The sequence below is a fragment of the Gopherus flavomarginatus genome, chromosome 6 (genome assembly GCF_025201925.1).
Source record: "Gopherus flavomarginatus isolate rGopFla2 chromosome 6, rGopFla2.mat.asm, whole genome shotgun sequence".
NCBI lineage: Eukaryota > Metazoa > Chordata > Testudines > Testudinidae > Gopherus > Gopherus flavomarginatus.
In genome coordinates, this window is record NC_066622.1 from 1,436,775 (window position 1) to 1,458,559 (window position 21,785).

At 60.7% G+C, this 21,785-nt stretch overlaps 1 protein-coding gene and 1 long non-coding RNA gene across 3 annotated transcripts in view; one reads left to right on the forward strand and one right to left on the reverse strand.

The window, feature by feature from the left end:
- Positions 1–6,180, forward strand: part of USP19 (ubiquitin specific peptidase 19) — a 33,835-nt gene extending 27,655 nt beyond the window's left edge. The window contains exon 25 of one of the 2 annotated variants that reach the window (XM_050957278.1): positions 5,823–6,180. In XM_050957278.1, coding sequence (XP_050813235.1) covers positions 5,823–5,963 — 141 coding nt within the window. In that variant the 3' untranslated portion in view covers positions 5,964–6,180. Of the gene's footprint in view, positions 1–3,334; positions 5,792–5,822 lie in introns of those variants that run through there. The other variant, XM_050957280.1, reaches the window with a different exon arrangement.
- The window catches only part of LOC127053247 (uncharacterized), a 124,733-nt gene that overhangs the window by 102,060 nt on the left and 888 nt on the right, over positions 1–21,785 (reverse strand). The window lies entirely within an intron of this gene.

The following is a 21,785-nucleotide window of genomic DNA, read 5'->3' on the forward strand; positions in this document are numbered from 1 at the left end:
ATACACCTGCGAATGCAGCACCGCATGCAGCCCCGCTGTCAGCCTAGCCCCCCGCCCAGCCTGCCTGTGCACAGCCCCTGCTGGCGGGGGTGGGCAAGCCCTGGAGCGAGACAGGGGCACAGCAGGCTCTGGCCTGGGATGGGCCATGTCTGTGGCACTTGGCTGGCTTCGCAGGGCTGGGGCTTGCCTTCAGCGCTCTTGGCAGCCCAGACACAATGCGGGGCACCTGGCGGTGTCTGCTGCTTGTGGCCTTGGCTGGCTGGGAGGGGAGCACGGGGCTCAAGGGCTGACCCTTCTCTGGAGTCGGTGAGGGAGACCCCTGCTGACCCCGAGGAAGGGGCGACTGGCCCAAGAGTTCTGGATTCCGGCCCAGTGCTGAGCCATGCTTCCTCTGTCCTCACGAGGAGGAAGAGGCAGGGCTGGGGCCAGTCTCCGCCCTGTCACCTGCCCCTCTGGGTCTTGGGCCTGGTCAGTACAAGTTCCAAGGACCTGCCATGGGGGCAAGGGGCAGCTCTGGGTCAGTAGGAGCTGTAGGGTCTTGCTCTTGGCCTGTGGTTTTGGCTTATCCCCACCCAACTTCATTAGAAAAGAAAGGGAGGGTCCCGCAAGCTAGGGCCAGGCGGCCCTGTGGCGGGGAAATTGGTGCTGGCACACCATGCGGTCCTGGGCACTGCCCACTTGGCTCCGTGCGCAGCCACGGCCAGCAAGCCGAGGAGCGGCTGGAGAGCGTGCGCACACCATGCGGTCCTGGGCACTGCCCACTTGGCTCCGTGCGCAGCCACGGCCAGCAAGCCGAGGAGCGGCTGGAGAGCGTGCGCACACCGTGCGGTCCTGGACACTGCCCACTTGGCTCCGTGCGCAGCCACGGCCAGCAAGCCGAGGAGTGGGCTGGAGAGCGTGCGCACACCGTGCGGTCCTGGGCACTGCCCACTTGGCTCCGTGCGCAGCCACGGCCAGCAAGCCGAGGAGCGGCTGGAGAGCGTGCGCACACCGTGCGGTCCTGGGCACTGCCCACTTGGCTCCGTGCGCAGCCACGGCCAGCAAGCCGAGGAGCCGCTGGAGAGCGTGCGCACACCGTGCGGTCCTGGGCACTGCCCATTTGGCTCCGTGCGCAGCCACAGCCAGCAAGCCGAGGAGCGGCTGGAGAGCATGTGCAAACCGTGGGATCCTGGGCACTGCCCACTTGGCTCCGTGCGCAGCCACAGCCAGCAAGCTGAGGAGCGGCTGGAGAGCGTGCGCACACCGTGCGGTCCTGGACACTGCTCACGTGGCTCCGTGCGCAGCCACGGCCAGCAAGCCGAGGAGCGGCTGGAGAGCATGCGCAAACCGTGCGGTCCTGGGCACTGCCCATTTGGCTCCTTGCTCAGCCACGGCCAGCAAGCCGAGGAGCCGCTGGAGAGCGTGCACACACTGTGTGGTCCTGGGCACTGCCCACTTGGCTCCGTGCGCAGCCACGGCCAGCAAGCTGAGGAGCGGCTGGAGAGCATGTGCAAACCGTGGGATCCTGGGCACTGCCCACTTGGCTCCGTGCGCAGCCACGGCCAGCAAGCCGAGGAGCGGCTGGAGAGCGTGCGCAAACCGTGCGGTCCTGGGCACTGCCCACTTGGCTCCGTGCGCTGCCATGGCCAGCAAGCCGAGGAGCGGCTGGAGAGCGTGCGCAAACCGTGCGGTCCTGGGCACTGCCCACTTGGCTCCGTGCGCAGCCACGGCCAGCAAGCCGAGGAGCGGCTGGAGAGCGTGCGCAAACCGTGCGGTCCTGGGCACTGCCCATTTGGCTCCGTGCGCTGCCATGGCCAGCAAGCCGAGGAGTGGGCTGGAGAGCGTGCGCACACCATGGGGTCCTGGGCACTGCCCACTTGACTCCATGCGCAGCCACGGCCAGCACGCCGAGGAGTGGCCTGGAGAGCGTGGGCAAACCGTGGCGTGGCCAAGAGAGATGGACGCCTGCACTGGGACTCTGCACTCTTGCCCCAGCCAAGGACGTGAGATCCTGGCAGCGGAGAGGGCTGGAGCCCCCATCACACAGCTCAGCAGGGCCTAGCATGCTGCTTCCCCCCCATGCCCGAGCCTGGCAAGGAAGCAGCTGCCCCATGTCCGATCAATGCAGATCCTGCCCCTCCCTTGGGGGTCTCACGAAGCAGGCCATGGGAATGGGATCCTGGCTCTTACTGTGCTCTTTCCTTGGCGCTGGCTGAGCTCCTGTGGGGATGTCACGGCAGGCAGGAGCCGCCTGCCTCTGATCCCATGAGCCTCCCGGGAATCGCCCTGAAGAAGCACAAGGGGACGCGGCCCCAGTGGGGGTGCTCAGGATCACGGGGCAGCCATCTCTCCGAGTCCAAGGCCACAAGAGACCATTGTGATCATCTCGTCCGATCGCTGAGAGCAGATCCTTGAGGAAAACGTCCCAGCTTCAGTGCTGAAGTTCCAGGGATGGAAAATCCACTATGACCCCTGGGAAACTGTCCCAACAGTTACGTTTCCCGTCGGACTTCGTCTAGCTTGAACTTCCAGCCACAGGATCGTGTTAGACTGAAGAGCCCGTGTTCCCCATGTCGGCACGGCCCGGCTCGGCTCATGGGGGATCTAACCAGACCGAGCCCCTCGCCTCCCTCCCTGCAAGGCAGGTTTCTAACCCTTTCATCATCTCCTGGCTCTGCTCTGAGCCCTCTGCAATTTATCAACATCCTCCTGGCATTGTGCTCACCAGAGCTGGACCCAGGATTCCCGCAGCGATCACACCAGTGCCAGATACCGAGGCAAAATCACCTCTCTGCTCCTCCTCCAGATTCCCTCTTTATACATCCCAGGATCCTACATTAGCCCGTTTGGCCACAGCATCCTATTTAGAGCTTATGCGCAATGATTATCCATCCCTTTCAGAGGCCCTGTTCCCAGCATCGAGCCCCTGGGCCTGCGAGTACAGCCAATGTGCTCTGTTCCTGGATGGATACACTTACCTGGCGCTGTAGTAAAATTGATATTGTTTGGTTGAGCCCAGTTTGCTCTGTATCCAGGGCCGGCGCTTCCATTTAGGCGACCTAGGCGCTCGCCTAGGGCACCAGGATTTGGGAGGGCAGCAGACTGCTCCGGTGGATCTCCCGCAGGCGTGCCTGCGGACGGTCCGCTGGTCCCGTGGGTCCGGTGGAGTATCCACAGGCACGCCTGTGGCAGGTCCACCGGAGCCGCGGGACCAGCGAACCGTCCGCAGGGACACCTGGGGTAGATCCACCGGAGCTGCGGGACCGGCGAGCTGGCCCTGCGCCTAGGGCGCCAAAAACCGTGGCTCCGCTCCTGTCTGTATCACTGACCTGTTCCCAGTGTTTGTCATCTGCAGACTTCCAGTGATTTCGTTTTCTTCCAAGGCACCGACAGAAACATTGACTAGCGAAGGGCCAAGAACTGCTCCCTGCCGGACCCCACTGGAAACGCCGATGGTTCCCTGCATGCAATGCCCCATTGAGACCTATCAATGAGCCCTGGTAACTCGATAGCATTCTAGTCTGCCAGGCCATGACACACATCTTCCAGGAGTCTGTACGGCAGCACTAGTGCCCTGAGCCATCAGACTTGTCAGCTCATCAGAAAATCCACTTAGTTTGACAGGATGTTTTCTACAAACCCATCTCAGCTGGCACTGAGGACACACTCCTCCTTCAGTTCTGCACTAATCGAGTCCTTTACTAGCCGCTCGGTTATCTTGTCCGAGATCGATGTCAGGATGACAGGCCAGTAATTACCCAGGTCATCCCATTTACCCTTTTTAAAAATCGTTACACCGTTAGCTTTCTTCCAGGGATCTGGAACTTCTCCGGTGCTGCAGAACGTCTGAAAAACCAGCCTTAACTGCCCAGCAAGCTCCTCAGCCAGCTCTTTTAAAACGCTTGGATGCAAGTTATCTGGACCTGCTGATTTTCAAATGTCTGACTTTAGTAGCTGCTGTTCAACATTCTCCAGAGACACTAGTTTGTGGGCAGTAGCCGCAGGTCTCGACGAAGCAAAGGTTGGAAAGGACTCCGGGAGGAGGGTGTGAAACGCCATCAGAAGATGCTTTGCCATAATAGCGAAGAGATTCCCAAGCCGGCGGCTGGTTGCTTGGCTCAGCTTGGGGGTGTACAGTGTAGTTCTGGGCTGACCTGCAAGGGGCCCTGCGGGGATGCCGACACTTACAGTGACCTCGCTAAACGGAAGGTGGTGACGGCCTTGGACATGGCTTATGCTCTGAAATGACTGCGTTGAACTTTGTACGGATTCAGGGGCTAAGCCTTTCTCCTGCTTTACCTTTAAAACCCAACCAGCCAGAGAGAGGAGTGGCCTAGGAGGAGGAGGAGGAGATGGTGTTCACAGTGTTTTCCACCAGACACAGTGCAGAGAGATTGATACAACACCTCTCCCTTTCCTGTTTGTTGGTTGCAAATTCTGCCATGTTCCTCTATAACGGCGCAGTACCATTGTCAGGATTCCTTTGGTCCTAATACCCTTCAGCTCCTCCTTATTGTCCTTAACTCTGCTGGCCTTAGATTTCTCCTTGTGTCCCCTGGCTTCCCTTACCAAGTCTCCCCAGTTCCTAGCTTCCGATTTATATTCATTACTATCAACTGCCCCTTCCTTCTCTTGGCTGTGTAGGTTTTTCTAAGTGTATATAATGCAGAGAGTTGCCTCCACTTCCCCTCTGAACGCGGTTGGAGTCTTAGCCCACGCGGCCTCCTTCCTTGCGTGTTGCTTTTCGAGCGCCCAGGCCAGTGCTCAGAAACCATCTCAGTGAGCAGTCGCGTTTCTGACTAGAATTCTTATCCCAGCTGCGGGGCTCAGAATTGTTTGCAGCTTTGTGACCTTGGTCCTTTTAAAGCAGCGTGTGTGTCTGTCTCCCTGAGCAGGACCTGCTGAGCTCTGGGCTGAGTCCCCCTTTCTCTGGCCATTCCCGCGGGCTGGATACAGCGCTTTCGGAGTGAGGGAATTGGCCTCTCTCATGCTGGCGTGGCTGTTCCCAGGGCACCCCCTGCCGGCGGCATGCTGCTCTGACAGCTCCTGGTGCTGGTGCCCCCCGGGCTCTTCCTTGGGCACCCTCCTGCTGCAGTGCTGGCTGGATCCTCACCCCAGGTCCCCCGCCTCCTGGGAGTGCAGCGCTGGCATGGCCTGGCTAGGAACAACCCTCCCGTTGTCGCTGGTGCCCTGTGCTGGCTGCGGCTCCCTGGAGTGGTGCAAGGAGGCGTGGCTGGAGCTCTGGGCGCTCGCGGCCCAGCACCACCTGCTGTCGCACTCCAGCTAAAGCTGGACGGGGCTGCCCCGGTCTGTGCCTTCAGGAGAGCGTGGGCCTGGCCCTGGCAGCGGCTGGGCATCCAGGCACAGCCGCCCTGCAGCAGACAAGGCGACCCCCCGGCGCTGTGCAGAGGGCTCTGCTGCTCGCTCGGGTACTGGAGGAAGCAGTTGGAGCGCTCTGGGGCCCTCAGCGCTGCTGCTGCCTCCTTGCCATGTTCTTGCTGTGCGAGGCGGCTGCTGCCGCCACTCAGGGCTCGCTGCCCTGGCCTGCGCGCGCTCTGTGTGTGTGTGCGCGTGTGTGTGTACATACGTACACACACACGCACACTCTGCGGCACCTCTCTGGGCTGGGGCTGTGTCCTGAGCCCCGCTGGGCCCCTCCTCCCCAGGGCTCCCTTAGCACGCTGACCCCCAGGGGGCTGGGGGGGGGATAGGAGCTAGCCTGGGTTTGGCCCCCGTCCCGCTGGCCTGTGCTCGCTGCGTCCTCGGCCTGGCCCTGCACCGTGGGCGTGAAGGGGGGGCTGGGGGCCAGGCTGCCCTCTCTGACCCCCTTGTTCTGTTTGCAGGGCATGAACCCCGTGTCGTTCGGCTCCGCCGCCGCCCCCGAAGGAGGCCCCCTGCCGCCCCCCGCCGGGCTCCCGGATCGCTTTGCCAGCCCCACAGAGTGCCCCGCCCCCTCCTACAGCAACATGGAGGAAGTCGACTGAGACGCAGCTGGCTGCTGGCGGGGGTGGATGTGCAAGGGGCTGTTCTGGGGCCTCCTGCCCCTTGCCAGGGGGTCCCTGCCCTGGCCCTGCTCAAGCACTTTCCTCTCGGCCCCTGCCCTGCTGGGTAACGGTTTCATTGGCTGCTGGGCAGGGATAGGGGTAGTAGGGCCCAGGGCTGCATGGGGCTGGGGCAGCTTGCTGGGGATCACCTGGCCCCAATCCTCCATTGGCCTGTGGCCCACCTGGGAACAGAACCTGCTGCTCCTTTGTGGGGCTGGGACAGGGGCTTCTCCCTGTTTCCCAGGGCCTGGCAGCTCCCTGCCATGGTAATTGGCAGGATGGGTGTGGGGCAGGCTCCCTCTCCAGGGGCTGGGCCTGCCGATGGTGGCTTTGCCCGCTCTCCTTGTCTTGCTGTTGACAGGGTCCCCGTGGTGCCCGTGCCCCTGCAACCGTGGGCGCCTGGCACGGGGGTCACAGCCCGGCCCTGCTGGGCAGGGTGAGAGGAAGGCAGGCGCCTCTGCGAACGGGTGCTAGAGCCAGCGGCTGCCTGCCCATGCCCAGCAGCCGCCCCCAGGGCATGTGCCCCCTTCTCCCGTGCATTGGCGCATTCTCTGGAATCTCGTTCTCTGGCCCCTGGGACCCGACTGCTGCTGTCTCCCTTGATTCTCGCCAGGCGGAGCCCTTGCCCCCCTCCGGCCAGCTGCTGCTCCCTCTCACTTTGTATAAAGTTGGTGTTTGTCTTGAGTCATTAAATTCTACTGAACTCTGCCCAGGGCTGTGGGGCGTGTGTGGGGCGCTGGGCCCTGGCTGCCCCATGGGGGATGCTGCCCTGGGCTCTGCCCACCTGGAATTTCAGTGAAATGCCCTCACTCGCTGCAGTGGGCCAGGCCTCAGTCAGGCCGCAGAACACCGCCGTGGGTGTGAGGCACTGAGAGGGCCCCACAGAGCCGTGCCTGCCGCTTGCTAGCTGAGGCCATTTCCACAGGGCTCTCAGCACCAGCCGCAGTGAGGCCTGGGCTGAGGGGGCAAGAGGGATTGGGCGAGTGAGGAGGTGCTCGCGGGCGCTTGCCTCACACTTTTGCAGTCCAGCGGCCTGTGGGTGTGGTGCCAGTGGGCCACACAGCTGCAGCAGCTGCTGGGACTCAGGGCCTGGGACCCCCATTCGCGGGGCTGGGAGCAGCCCCAGCCCCAGCCCTAGGAGGTTCTTCCAGCTCAGCTTTGAGTGCTTCTGAGCCCCAGCCAGCCCTGTATTCTTGCTGGCAAGTTAAAGAAGTATGGGCTGGATGGATGGACTGTAAGGTGGATAGAAAGCTGGCTAGATCGTCAGGCTCAACAGGTAGTGACCAACGGCTCCATGTCTAGCTGGCAGCCGGTATCAAGCCGAGTGCCCCAAGGGTTGGTCCTGGGGCCGGTTCGCTTCAATATCTTCATTAATGATCTGGAGGATGTCGGGAACTGCACTCTCAGCAAGTTTGCAGGTGACACTAAACTGGGAGGAGTGGTAGATAAACTGGAGGGAGGGATAGGATACAGAGGGACCTAGACAAATTAGAGGATTGGGCCAACAGAAATCTGATGAGGTTCAACAAGGACAAGTGCAGAGTCCTGCACTTAGGACAGAAGAATCCCATTCACTGTTACAGCTGAGGGACTGAATGGCTAGGCAGCAGTTCTGCAGAAAAGGACCTAGGGATTACAGTGGACGAGAAGCTGGATATGAGTCAGCAGTGTGCCCTTGTTGCCAAGAAGGCTAAAGGCATTTTGGGCTGTATAAGTAGGGGCATTGCCAGCAGATCGAGGGATGTGATCATTCCCCTCTATTCGACATTGGTGAGGCCTCATCTGGAGCACTGTGTCCAGTTTTGGGCCCCACACTACAAGGAGGATGTGGAAAAATTGGAAAGAGTCCAGCGGAGGGCAACAAAAATGATTAGGTGGCTGGAGCACATAACTTCTGAGGAGAGGCTGAGGGAACCGGGATTGTTTAGTCTGCAGAAGAGAAGAGTGAGGGGGATTTGATAGCTGCTTTCAACTACCTGAAAGGCGGTTCCAAAGAGGATGGAGCTCGGCTGTTCTCAGTGGTGGCAGATGCCAGAACAAGGAGTAATGGTCTCAAGTTGCAGTGGAGGAGGTTTAGGTTGGATATTAGGAAAAACTTTTTCACTCAGAGGGTGGTGAAGCACTGGAATGGGTTCCCTAGGGAGGTGGCGGAATCTCCTTCCTTAGAGGTTTTTAAGGTCAGGCTTGACAAAGCCCTGGCTGGGATGATTTAGTTGGGGTTGGTCCTGCTCTGAGCAGGGGGTTGGACTAGATACCTCCTGAGGTCCCTTCCAACCCTGAGCTTCTGTGAGTCTGACACGAGCTCAGGAGCAGGAGGCTGTCCCAGTCCTTAGCTGGGAGTCCCGTGGAAAGCCCGGGGCTGCAGGGAGCAGTGGAGATGTTGGAAGCCATTAGGGGGCATCCCTGGCAGTCCCCACTGACCCTGAGTCCCCACTGCTGTGAGCGGGATGGGGGCTCAGCGGGGGGTGCTCTCCCCTAGCAGGCAGGGCTGGCCCCAGGGGAGCAGTAGGGGGAGGGATAGCTCAGTGATTTGAGCCTTGGCCCCCTAAACCCAGGGCTGTGAGTTCAATCCTTGAGGGGACCACTTAGGGATCTGGGGCAAAATCAGTCCTTGGTCCTGCTAGTGAAGGCAGGGGCTGGACTCAATGACTGTCACTGAGTGGGGGGGGGGGTCAGGGCCTGGCACCCCCGGGTTCCTGCGATGCACCAGGACTCTCAGCCAGCCAGTAACACAGGTGGTTTAGACGACAGGGACACAGTCCAGGACAGGCCTTGCTGGTACAGACAGCAGGACCCCCTTTAGTTAAGTCCACTGGGGCCCCAGGGAGGCCACAGCCCCGTTGCGGGGGGCACCCCTCTCCATTTCCCAGCCAGTGGCAAACTGAAACCCCCGCAGGTTCTCAGCCTCCCCCCGGCTCCTTCCCCAGCCTTTGTGTCGCTTTGTCCAGTGTCCTGGGCAGAGGTGTCACCTGGTCTCCAACCCCCCTCCTGGGGTCTCAAGTATCCTCCCTTCCCCAGTGCAGCCGTCCCAGCACAACTCCCCTGCAACCTTCCCAGGTCAGTGCTCCCCACTCAGCATCCGCAGAACACAGCCACAACATTCCCACTTCGGCACAATGATCTTTCAGGGTCCTTTCCAGCTGTATGAGATAGGTGCTGTGGGGCAGGGAGTGGGCTGGGGGCTCAGCAGGGGGCACTCTCCCCTGGCAGGTAGGGCTCGCCCTATGGGGCACTAGGGGGTGCTGTGGGCCGGGGGGTGCTCGCCTCGCCTTGTGTGGGGGGCCTTGCAGGCAGCCCCCAGCGCAGCCGACGGATGCGCCTGCTCCACCGAGCCACAGACACAAACCTCTTGGGCTCCTGAGCTCCTCAACACTCCCTTGGCCAGACACTGCCTTAACGCCAAGTGCAGGGACCTCACGCCGCTCTGGGAGCAGGGCCTGCCCCACGGCACACTGCAGCCCGACACTGGCCGCCCTCCCGCCAGGAACCCACCCGGCTCTGCCTGAACCACCAAGCCACCTCCATGCAGTGTTGCCGACCGAGGCACCGGTGCATCTCCCACGTCATGCAAGATGCTCTCCAGATGTTGGGCGTCTGCTCCTGCCACCCTCGGACCAATGGGCAAGTGATGGGAACCAGCCCGCCCCTGGAGCCGTGTCCCCAGTGCTACATCGACCCCTAGCACCTGGCCCCAGGCCGCGCACGCAGCTTCTTCCAATGATGGTTCGACCTGCAGTGTTCCCCAGAGCTACCCCCAGCAGCCCTACACATTCACCTGGAGGACACCAGGAAAAGCTAGACAAGCCCTGGAGCTACCCAGCGGGAGGTGTCTGTGTGGCTCTCACCGAAACACCTGCCCCCAAAGCGGCCGTCTCGTCGCTGGCCTGCTCTGCCAGCTCCTGGGCTCCTACCGCCTTCCCCGGCAAATCAGCCCAGTCCCCCCTGAGCTCGCTGCACCCTGTTCTCGCTAAGTACACTCTACTCTCCATGGCGCACTCAGGGCCCCTTCGCTGACCCCCAGCCCTGCTCGCTCTGGGCCCCCCCACAGCCCAGATGGTGTCATCAAATAGAAAAGTATTATTACATTAACACAATAAGACTCCAGAGGGGCTGATGACCCCCCTCCCGCCCTTCTCCCCCCCCCCCCCAGCGTCCATTCCCCCTCCCTCTGGTTACATGCAGCCCCAGACATGTTGTGTCCGGCTGGGTTGTAAATGTCCCTGCAGCACAGCGAGTTGTCAATTATATTTGCTTGTGCAGTCCGAGGCAGGCCTCTGGGTCTGGGCAACCATCACTCATGGAGCGCGTGCGCTCACAGGTGCACACATCGCCATGCTCATGCACACACAGAGAAATGCACACTGCCCAGCTGCACACTCACTCACACCGGTGCACACTTGCACATCATGCACACTCACACACCTCCATCCACTGTCACAGAGTCACCGGGCGATGCTCTGGAACTGCTCCCCACCAAGCCAGGCAGGACTTTGGGGAGCCTCCTCTCCCTTGGAGCAAACTTGTTCAGGGCAAGAAGCTCACACGGCTTCACCTCCTGGGTCTCTCCTTGGAGCATTCAGCATCCTCTGCCCCTCCGTGCGCTTCCCACAGTGAGCCTGGCCCAGCGGGGTCCTGGGGAAGCCACCGGGTCCTGCACCCCCACTTTGCAGTCAGACGTGACTCTCAGCCAGCCAGTAACACAGAGGTTTATTCGATGACAGGAACAGGGTCTAAAACAGAGCTTGTAGATACAGCGAACCAGACCCCTCGGCCGGGTCCATTCTGGGGGGCAGTGAGCCAGACCCCCACGTCTGCACTTCACTCCTCGTCCCCAGCCAGCTCCAGACTGAAACCCCCTCCAGCCCCCTCCTCTCTGCTCAGTCCCTTTCCCGGGCCAGGAGGTCACCTGATCCCTTTGTCTCCAACACCTTCAGCTGGCACCTTTGCAGAGGAGGGGCCCAGGCCATCAGTTGCTAGGAGACAGAGTGCCAGGTGCACTGGCCCCTTCCTCTGCAGCAATCACACCCCCTTATTCCACCACCTAGATATTAAGAACTGCCATGGGGACACTGAGGCACCAACACAGTATTCAGAGAAAACAAGAACATTCCCAGTTTGTCGTACACATGCACACAGATAAATGCACACAGGTGCACACTCACACATCATGCACACACACCTCTCCGTGCACAGAAATGCACACAGGTGCACACTGCATGCTGCAAGTAAAGCCGTGCACAGGGTGACACACCTATTGGGGACAGGTCCATGTGCGTGGTGCCAGAAGGGGTTACACTCACCTGCCACAAGCAGGCAGCACATGCCCAGCTCTGCACACGCTCAGGTGCACACTTGCAATCAGCTCTGGCTGGTAAGCTTGGTGACCCTGCTGTGGCAAGGCCCAGGAATCGGGCCCGGTCTGCGCACTCAGTTATAGCCAGCTGGGACGTCACACTCCATAGGATTTTATGAAAATATGCTAATGAGTGTGAATATGATGTAACTGGAATATGCTTCATGCAAAAAGTCTCTTGTAAGGGATCATTACAAAGCTTATAACCTACAGAGTGTGATCATCCCCTTTGTATCCACGGGGCACTCTTGTATCTGAATCTAGAAACATGAACTATAACTCTGAGGGCCTATTGTCATTATGCAAAGTGGGGGCCATTAATGGTGGTTTGGAATCTTGATGACTCCTATTAATCAGGACAATTGACTGTAAATGGCTCTGTTTATTTGCAAGCCTCCCTGTAAGTCAGGCCAGGAAGAACAGATGCTTGGGGTCTCACAGGACATGTGACCGTGTCACCTGGTACTGGAATCCATCTTAAATCCAGGGCCGCCCAGAGGATTCAGGGGGCCTGGGGCAAAGCAATTTCTGGGGCCCCTTCCTTAAAAAAAAAGTTGCAATACTATAGAATACTATATTCTCGTGGGGGCCCCTGAGGCTCCGGGGCAAATTGCCCCTCTTCCCCGCCCCCCACCCCTTCCAGGGAAACCCTGGGGAAAATAAACATTTAAAAACTTTCCGCATCTCGGCACAAACCCAGGTTTGAGAACACTTCTTTTCAAGTCACCTTTACAAGGTATCACTGGTTCTCAGCATCAGCTAGTGCTAAAAGGCACTAAAGCTCATTAAAAGGGTTGGACAATTATTTTTCGTCAAAACTTTTTTTGGATAAAAAATTAGGGGTTTTTTAAAAGCAGAAAAAATCATGGACAATGTCTGCTTTCCTTCAAAATTTGTTGTGTTTTTTTTAATTGCAAAGCTAAAATTAGTCTGCCAAAACCTGAACATGGTTTGGGGTTTCAGAAGTGTGTGGGGGGGGCCAAATATTTGCTCCCTGCTGTGTTTGATTGTTTAAAGAAACAATAAAAAAATTCTGCTTAAAAAACAAATCCAAAACTTTTGAACCACCTCAGCTTGTGACCAAACACCTGAGCCCATCCAGTCAGAGATTTTTCCAGGTTTCTGATACTCTGCTGGCTTCCTTGACTCATATCTGTCTCCAAAGGTCTATCCAGCCCAGTATCCTGTCTAATGACAGTGGCCAATGCCAGGTGCCCCAGAGGGAGTGAAGCTAACAGGCAATGATCAAGTGATCTCTCTCCTGCCATCCATCTCCATCCTCTGACGAACAGAGGCTAGGGACACCATTCCTTACCCATCCTGGCTAACAGACATTAATGGACTTAACCTCCATTAATGTATCTGTTTCCTAGAGACTGGCTCCACGGGGTCCCTCACAAACTGGAGACGGTTACTGTGGGTTTGTCTTTAGTAGAGCTTATGTACATACTCCACGAACTGAGCATTTCAGCTTGTTCCAGAATCTGGGATGAGCCTATGTTGTGAAAACTGAAATGCTCAAAATAGCACACGCTTGTGAATGGACACAGGGTGCTGAAATTAAATTAACCCAGGGGTTCTCAAACTGGGGGTCAGGACCCCTCAGGGGGTCACAAGGTTATTACTGGGGGTCGCAGGCTGTCAGCCTTCACCTCAAACCCCACTTTGCCGCCAGCATTTATAATAGTGTTAAATGTATAAAAAAGTGTTTTTAATTTATAAGGGGGGGTTGCACTCAGAGGTGTGCTATGTGAAAGGGGTCACCAGGACAAAAGTTTGAGAACCGCTGAATTAACCCCTCTGGAGCCTCGGGGAATGCAGGGGAGGGGGGTCTCGCTTGGTAGGGTTGGGAAGGAGGCAGGTGGTGTAGGATATTGCCCTTCTCATGTGATCCCTCCCCCATGGCTCTCTTGGCTCTCTCACTGTTAATCTAAAGTGGCTAATTTGAAATGAAGCTACCCTCCCCCGACATGAATCTCCCTATGGCACTGAAATTAAATACAGACTATAATTTGGCATTTGAGAAGTGAAAGGGATGGGAGCCCTAATGGAAAAGCTAACAGCTTGGCTCTTCTGCAAGCCTCAAACTGCTGAATGAGCTTTAGGGCAGGTAAGGCTGTGCCTCCCCAAACAGCCTGGCCCTGCCCCCTATCTGACCCCCACCCACTTCCTGCCCCCCGACTGCCCCCCTCGGAATCCCTGACCCATCCTGCTCCTTGTCCCCCCCACTGCCTCCCCAAGACCCCCTCCCCAACCACCACCCTGGGACCCCAGCCCCCACCAACCCCCTGTTCCCTGTCCCCTGACTGCCCCAACCCCTAGCCCCCCCCATGCTGAGTCCTGACAGACCCCTAGAATGCCCAGAATCCAACCCCTGTTCCCCATCCCCTGACTGCCCCCCCAGAACCTCTGTCCCCTGACTGTCCCTGAGACCCCCTCCCCAACCACCATCCTGGGACCCCACCCCCCCACCAACTCCCCCGTTCCCTGACTGCCCCGACCCCCTGCTGAGTCCTAACACACACCCCAGAATGCCCATGATCCAACCCCCATTCCCTGTCCCCTGACTGCCCCCCCCAGAACCTCTGCCCCCTCCCTGTGCCCTGTCCCCGGGACTCCCTACCCCTTATCCAACCCCCCCACATCCCCAGCCCCAGTCCCCTGCCACACTGCTTACCTCCACCTCCTCCCTCCCCCAGAGCCTTAGTGCTGCACGTCCAGGAGCGGCCCTGGACAGCGCTGCAGCAGCTTGTCTCCAGCGGGGCCCCAAAGCTCGCAGCCCCACCCCCTTCCCGCACAGCTCAGAGCTGTTGTAGCTTTGTCCAGAGCCGCTCTTGTACGCGGCGCACTGAGGCGCTGGAGAATGGGGGGAGGCAGAGGCGGGCCCAGGGCCGGGGCCGGGGCATTCTCTTGCCCCACTTGCCCCCCCCGGGAGGCCCTGCTTAAATCTGGTGCCTTTCCATTGAGAAGAAGGGGTGGGCACAGGGCTGGTGCAACCACTAGGTGAACTAGGTGGCCGCCTAGGGCGCCAAGTGGTTGGGGTGCCAAAAAGCGCACTCAGGGGAGGAGGTGGAGCGGAGGTGAGCTGGGGCAGGGTGGTGCAGGGTGGTCCACCCGCAGCAATGGGGGGGGCACGTAGGGGAACTGCTCCCTGCCCCAGCTCACCTCCGCTCCGCCTCCTCCCCTGACAATGCCGCTCCCGCTCTAATTCTCCTCCCCGCCCAGGCTCGCCGGGCCAAACAGCTGACTGCTGCAAGCCTGGGAGGTGGGAGAAGTGAAGCGGCGCCGTTGTGCTCAGGGGAGGAGGTGGAGCAGAGGTGAGCTGGGGGGGGGGAAATGCTGGGGGGGGCTCCCTGGGTGGAGGGGGGGCGGGGAGCTTCTGCAGGGCTCCCCAGGCCAGAAGGGAGGGCGCAAGGTGGAAGTTTTGCCTAGAGCATGAAATATCCTTGCACTGGCCCTGGGTGAGCATCCAGAGAGACAAAAGATTCCCGCCTTGTGCCCAGGGTATATGAAGGGGTGGCACAGCACAAAGGAGGTTCCAGTCACGAGAAATCCCCTAGTTACCGTCTGAGCTGGAGCTAACAAGGGCTGTCCCAGGGCAAAGGACGGGCCAGACTAGGAAGGAGATTCGGCTGTGAAAGCTCATTGGCACGTCTCTGAGGGGGAGATTTTATCTGTAACCAGGTCTGTATCAGGCTTAGACTTGCCTGGTTTGTTTTCTTTTGCTTGGTGACTGACTTTGTTCTGTCTGTTATTACCTGAACCACTGAACTCCTCCTTTTTATACTTAATAAAATCACTTTTGCTTATTATTGAACCCAGAGTTAGTAATCAATACCTGGAGGAAGGGCAAACAGCTGTGCATCTCTCTCTGTCAGTGTTACAGAGGGCGAACGATGTATGCGTTCACCATGTGTGAGCTTTATACAGGGTAAAACAGACTCATTTGGGGTTTGGACCCCACTGGGAGCTGGGTATCTGAGTGCAGGAGACAGGAGCACTTCTTAAGCTGTTTTCAGTTGAGTCTGCAGCTTGTGGGGGACGTGGCTCAGACCCGGGGCTGTGTTTGTATCAGGCTAGCGTGTCTGGCTCAACCAGGCAGGGTTCCGAAGTCCCAAGCTGGCTCAGGGTGGTCTCAGCATCAGGGGCGGCTCTAGACATTTCACTGCCCCAAGCACGGCGGCATGCTGCAGGGGGTACTCTGCTGGTCGCCGGTCCCGTGGCTCCGGTGGACCTCCCGCAGGCATGTCTGCGGAGAGTCCGCTGGTCCCACAGCTCCAGCAAAGCCGCAGGACCAGCAGACCCTCCACAGCATGCCCCTAAGGCTGCCTGCCTGCCGCCCTCCTGGTGACCGGCAGAGCGCTCCCCGTGGCTTGCCGCCCCGGGCATGCGGTTGGCGTGCTGGGGCCTGGAGCCGCCCCTACTCAGCACATCGGGTGACAGTCCCAAGGGGGTTTCTGTGATCCAACCTGTCACACCAGCTGCTCAGCCCCAGAGACTGGAGTTGGAGGGGGAGTCAGGGCCAACTTGGGGAGCCCTCGGGGCAGGTGCCAAGGTGCCTGGAGCAGGCGCAGCCTCCTGCCTGCCATGGCAATGGTGAGGCCGATGCCCCAGCTGGGCCATGCTCAGCAGGAAGGGAGCAGCCAGGGTCTCCACTCACCCCAATGCATTGTGCGGGGGGTCTTTTCCCCTGCAGCTCCAGCCTTGGCCCTGTCAGTGCTCGCCCTGCCCAGCTCGCTGCCCTCCCCCATGCACTGGGTGCCCTAGGAGCCAACCCACTGGCCCGGTCCGAGCCCGGCCCCCACAGAGCCCCCGCGACCTTGGAGCGGCCTCGGCACCAGGTGAGCAGGGGCAGGGGCCTGCGAGACCCGGCCAGGACTCCTGGGTTCCCTCCCCGGCTCTGGGGGGGCTGGGAGCCAGAACTCCTGGGTTCTCTGCCCAGCTCTGGGGGAGGGCAGAGCAGGGGGGGGCTGGGAGTCAGGACTCCTGGAGCCTGCCATACTGCCTGGCCCAGGCCTTGGGGCAGGAGAAGACACTGGCTATTCCAGCTGTGCATCCTGGGGGAGAGGCGCAGGGAGAGGGCTGTCCAGCTGTGCACCACAGGGGAGGGGCACTGGGAGCAGGCTGTCCAGATGTACAACAGTAGGCGATGGGCGCTGGGAGTGGGTTGTCCAGAAGTGCAGCCCGGGGGAGGGGTGCAGGGAGCGGGCTGTCCAGCTGTGCAGAGCGGGGGAGGGGCGTTGGGAGCGGGCTGTCCAGATGTTCAGCCCAGGGGGAGGGGCACAGGGAGCAGGCTGTCCAGCTGTGCAGCTCAGGGGGAGGGGCGCTGGAAGCGGGCTGTCCAGCTGTGCAGCTCAGGGGGAGGGGCGCTGGAAGCGGCCTGTCCAGCTGTGCAGCAGGGGTGTATCCTGCCCAGGGTTCCCAGGGGGCTGGGCCAGATGTGCAGCCCAAGCTAGTCGCGTTGTTGAGGGGCGGGCCGGGCGCTCCAGGTGTGAAGCTGGGGGAGGCGCGCAGAGCGCGTGCTCGGGGATTCCAGATGTGCCGGGGGCGCGCAGCGCGGCCAGGAGCCCGGCCCGGCGGGGAGCGGCGGCGCTGCGGACCCGGCGGGGAGGAGTCGGACGGGGGGGGCTGGTCCCTGAGCCCCGGGGGGACCCCGCTGCTGCGAGCCGGTCGGGGAGTGACCCCCCCCAGTTCCACTGGCCCGGTCCGAGCCCGGCCCCCACGGAGCCCCCGCGACCTTGGAGCGGCCTCGGCACCAGGTGAGCGGGGGCAGGGGCCTTCGAGACCCGGCCAGGACTCCTGGGTTCCCTCCCCGGCTCTGGGGGGGCTGGGAGCCAGAACTCCTGGGTTCCCTCCCCGGCTCTGGGGGTGGGCAGAGCAGGGGGGGCTGGGAACCAGGACTCCTGGGTTCTGTCCCCGGCTCTGCAGGGGGGCTGGGAGCCAGGACTCCTGGGTTCTCTCCCCGGCTCTGGGTGGGGAGTGGGAGCTGGTGGGTTAGAGCCGGGGGGCTGGGAGCCAGGACTCCTGGGTTCCCTCCCCGGCTCTGGGGGGGCTGGGAGCCAGAACTCCTGGGTTCTCTGCCCAGCTCTGGGGGTGGGCAGAGCAGGGGGGGCTGGGAACCAGGACTCCTGGGTTCTCTCCCCGGCTCTGGGTGGGGAGTGGGAGCTGGTGGGTTAGAGCCGGGGGGCTGGGAGCCAGGACTCCTGGGTTCTCTGCCCAGCTCTGGGGGAGGGCAGAGCAGGGGGGGGCTGGGAGTCAGGACTCCTGGGTTCCTCCCCCCGGCTCTGCGGGGGAGCTGGGAGTCAGGACTCCTGGGTTCCCTCCCCGGCTCTGGGGGTGGGCAGAGCAGGGGGGCTGGGAACCAGGACTCCTGGGTTCTGTCCCCGGCTCTGCAGGGGGGCTGGGAGCCAGGACTCCTGGGTTCTCTCCCCGGCTCTGGGTGGGGAGTGGGAGCTGGTGGGTTAGAGCCGGGGGGCTGGGAGCCAGGACTCCTGGGTTCTCTCCCCAGCTCTGGGGGGGCCTAGGGGGCAGAGCAGGGGGGGCTGGGAGCCAGGACTCCTGGGTTCTCTTGATCAGTTTGGTCCAGGGCAGATCTGTGCTGTGTTTGAAGGGTGCCCAGCAGGGTATGGGCCTGGGCCTGGGCCTGGGGCCCTGGATGCTACGATAACAATCTCAGCCAAGGGGCTGGACTGGGGGTCTCTCGCCAGCGCTGCACACTGGGAGCCCTGGGCAGGTCAGTCCCTTCCCCGTTCAGTGCGAACTCGCCCTTCCCTGCCACTGCACTACCAGGCTGAATGGGTGCAGGGCTGGCGTGCCTGGCACGGGGCATGGATGTTGCCGAGCTGGCAGGCAGGGGATGGTTGATGCCGGGCTGGTGGCTGGCGCGTGGGATGGATGATACTAGGGTGGTGTGGGGCATGGTTGATGCTGGGCCGGCAGCTGACGGCTGGGGGATGGATGATGCCGGGCCGGCAATTGGCAGGGGGGGATGGATGATGCTGGGCTGGCACCTGACGGTCAGGGGATGGATGATGCCGGGCCGGCGATTGGCAGGGGGGATGGATGATGCCGGGCCGGCAGCTGGGGGATGGATGATGCCAGGCTGGCCGCTGACGGGCAGGGGATGGATGATGCTGGACTGGCGGCTAACAGGCAGCGGATGGATGATGCCGGGCCGGCGATTGGCGGGGGGGTGGATGAAGCCGGGCTGATGGGTGGGGGATGGATGATGCCAGGCCGGCGATTGGGGGGGCAACTTGCAGGAAGGGGACCAGGCCACTAGTTGCCAGGAGACAGGGTGTCGGCCATTCTCTGTGCAGACACCATCACGCTGGCCCTCTAGGGCTCTGCCACAATCACACCCCCGATCCCACCACCTAGATCCTTAAGAAAGGCATAGGGGAAACTGAGGCACCAACACAGTAAGAGAAAACATTGAGAACATTCCCACTTCGTCCCATGAGCACAGCTGGCACTGCCAAGACGCACTCACTGGTCGGCTGTGGCCATGGCCTATCAGGGGCTCTGCACCCTCTGGGTGTGCCCCTGCAGAGCATCACTGGCGAGTGCCCATTCATGGGCACCACTGGGCATCCCTGCCCCCTTCTCACTTCAGGGCCTGTGGAGCCAGACACAGGCTGTGTAGAGCAGGGGAAAGGAAGCAGCACAGGCTGCCTTGGAGGGGTGGGGGAATGGGCTTCCGGGGGTGGCAGGTTGTTTGGGGGGGCAGGGACAGGGCGCAGGCTGCCTGAGGGGGCAGGGAGGGGGCATGGGCTGCCTAGGGGGTGGGTTGCTTGGGGGGACAGGGAAGGGGCACAAGCTGCCTGAGGGGGGTTGCTTGTGTGGGGGCAGGGAGGGGGCACAGGCTGCCTGGGGGGGCAGGTTGCTTGCGGGGCAGGGAGGGGCACAGGCTGCCTGGGGGGGTGGGTTGCTTGGGGTGCAGGGAGGGGCGCAGGTTGCCGGGGGGGGTTGCTTGGGGGGCAGGGAGGGGGCGCAGGCTGCCTGGGGGGGCGGGTTGCTTGGGGTGCAGGGAGGGGCGCAGGTTGCCTGGGGGGGTTGCTTGGGGGGCAGGGAGGGGCGTAGGCTGCCTGGGGGGGTGGGTTGCTTGGGGGGCAGGAAGGGGCACAGGTTGCCTGGGGGGGGGTGCTTGGGGGGCAGGGAGGGGCGCAGGTTGCTTGGGGGTCGCAGGCGGCTTTGCCCGTGCTGGGTTCTAGATGGAAGCTGCGTGTAGCTCCCAGATGTGGCTGCAGCAGGTGGCTGTGCCGGGGAGGCTTGGAGGAGGGGGCCATGGCAGTCGCCCCGAAGGCTGGCAGCGGTGCATCAGGCAGTGGCCAAGTTGCTGGCATGGGACCCTGGTCTGGTGACTTGCCAAGCATGCTGAGCAGCTGCTTCACCGAGCCCCAGGTCAGTGGGCCAGTGCGATCCCTAGTCTGAGCCTGGCCCCCGTTAGCATCACCCGCTCCCCAAACCATGGCCCAGCCTGGAGACCTCACCCAGGCTCTGGAAACTGGCCCAGCGTTAATTCCCCGCCCTGGCCAAACTCCCTTGTTCCCTGGCTGGCTGCAGCGCTGGCCCTTGCGTGATTTCCTACCGCCCCATGCAGCTGCAAACTCTGCCCGTGGCCATGTGATGTTTTCTTCCAGGCCATTGGTACAAATGGAAAATAGCGAAGGGCCAAAACCCACCCCCATAGGACCCCGCTGGGAACAGCCCCACCCAATGACGACTCCCCAATGCCAAATCCATGCTGAGACCTAGCACTGAGCCAGTGTCTAAGCCGTGTCACGTGGGCCACAGTCATTGTATGTTGGTCCCATCTTGTGAACAAAACGCCCTGCAGCACCCGGGCCGCGGGTCGGCCAAAAGCAAATTCTACTGTCACCACCATTCCCTGCAGCACCCGCCTGTCAGCTCCACTCAGTCTGATGCCATCCATAACCCATGTCGATTTGCATTAAATCACCCTCTAATTCTTTATTAATCAAGTTCTGTATCAGCTGCTCCATTACCTTGCCTCGGACTGACATCAGGCTGAGAAGCCTGTAATTACCCTGGTCGTCCATTTACCCTTTCAAACAACTGGTACCACGTGAGCTTTCTGCCACTCAGACTTCCCCTGTGCTCACTGGAAATCAGCACTAACAGCTCAGCAGCTCCTCAGCCAGCTCCTTTCAAACTCTTACATCCAAGTTCTCTGAACCAGCTGATTTCAAAATGTCCGACTTTAGTGGCTCCTTTTGACCATCCTCCAGAGATGCTAGTGGAGTGGAAAGAGCGTTATCACCAGTACTGCTGCCAGGAGTCTTTTAGTTCTAACAAATTCTTGTATTGTCCTTAACTCTGCTGGCTGTAGACGTCTCTGCGTGTCCCTTGGCTTCCCTTATCTATTTTCAACAAGTCCCTGTGACGAACTGGGCATGTTCTTAATGTTTTCTCTGTATACTGTGTTGGTGCCTCAGGGTCCCCATGGCAGTTCTTAATATCTAGGTGGTGGAATAAGGGGGTGTGATTGCCGCAGAGCAAAGGGCCAGTGCACCTAAATGCCTGGCACTCTGTCTCCTAGCAACTGATGGCCTGGGCCCCCCCTCTGCAAAGGTGCCAACTGAAGGTGTTGGAGACAAAGGGATCAGGTGACCTCCTGGCCCGGGAAAGGAGCTGAGCAGAGAAGGAGGGGCTGGAGGGGTTGTTAGTCTGGAGTTGGCTGAGGGCAGATGTGGGAGTCTGGCTCACTGCCCCCCAGAATGGACCCGGCCGAGGGGTCCGGTTCGCAGCACCTACAAGCTCTGTTTTAGACCCTGTTCCTGTCATCGAATAAACCTCTGTTTTACTGGCTGGCTGAGAGTCACGTCTGACTGCAAAGTGGGGGTGCAGGACCCGGTGGCTTCCCCAGGACCCCGCTGGGGCGGGCTCGCTGTGGGAAGCGCATGGAGGGGCAGAGGATGCTGAATGCTCCAAGGAGAGACCCAGGAGGTGAAGCCGTGTGAGCTTCTTGCCCTGAACAAGTCTGCTCCAAGGGAGAGGAGGCTCCCCAAAGTCCTGCCTGGCTTTGTGGGGAGCTGTTCCAGAGCATTGCCCGATGACTCTGTGACAGTCCCAGCTTCTGACTGGTATTCGTTGCTGCCCCCTTCCCTCTCTTCCCTTGCTTAGATATGATTCTTTTATGTTTTACTGGCTGGCTAAGAGTCACGTCTGACTGCAAAGTGGGGGTGCAGGACCCTGTGGTGCAGGACAAACCTGGGTGCTCACTGGCGTGCTCTGGGGGGCTCCCGCTGCCAGGCTGAAAGCTCCTGGGCCTTGCTAACCATTCGAGTGACAATCTGTGACTCAGAGCATGCAGCTGACATGGGGGGTTGTGCTAGACCCTGTCCTGACAGAGACAGAGGGACCATGGCAGAGCTTCGGGACAGGTG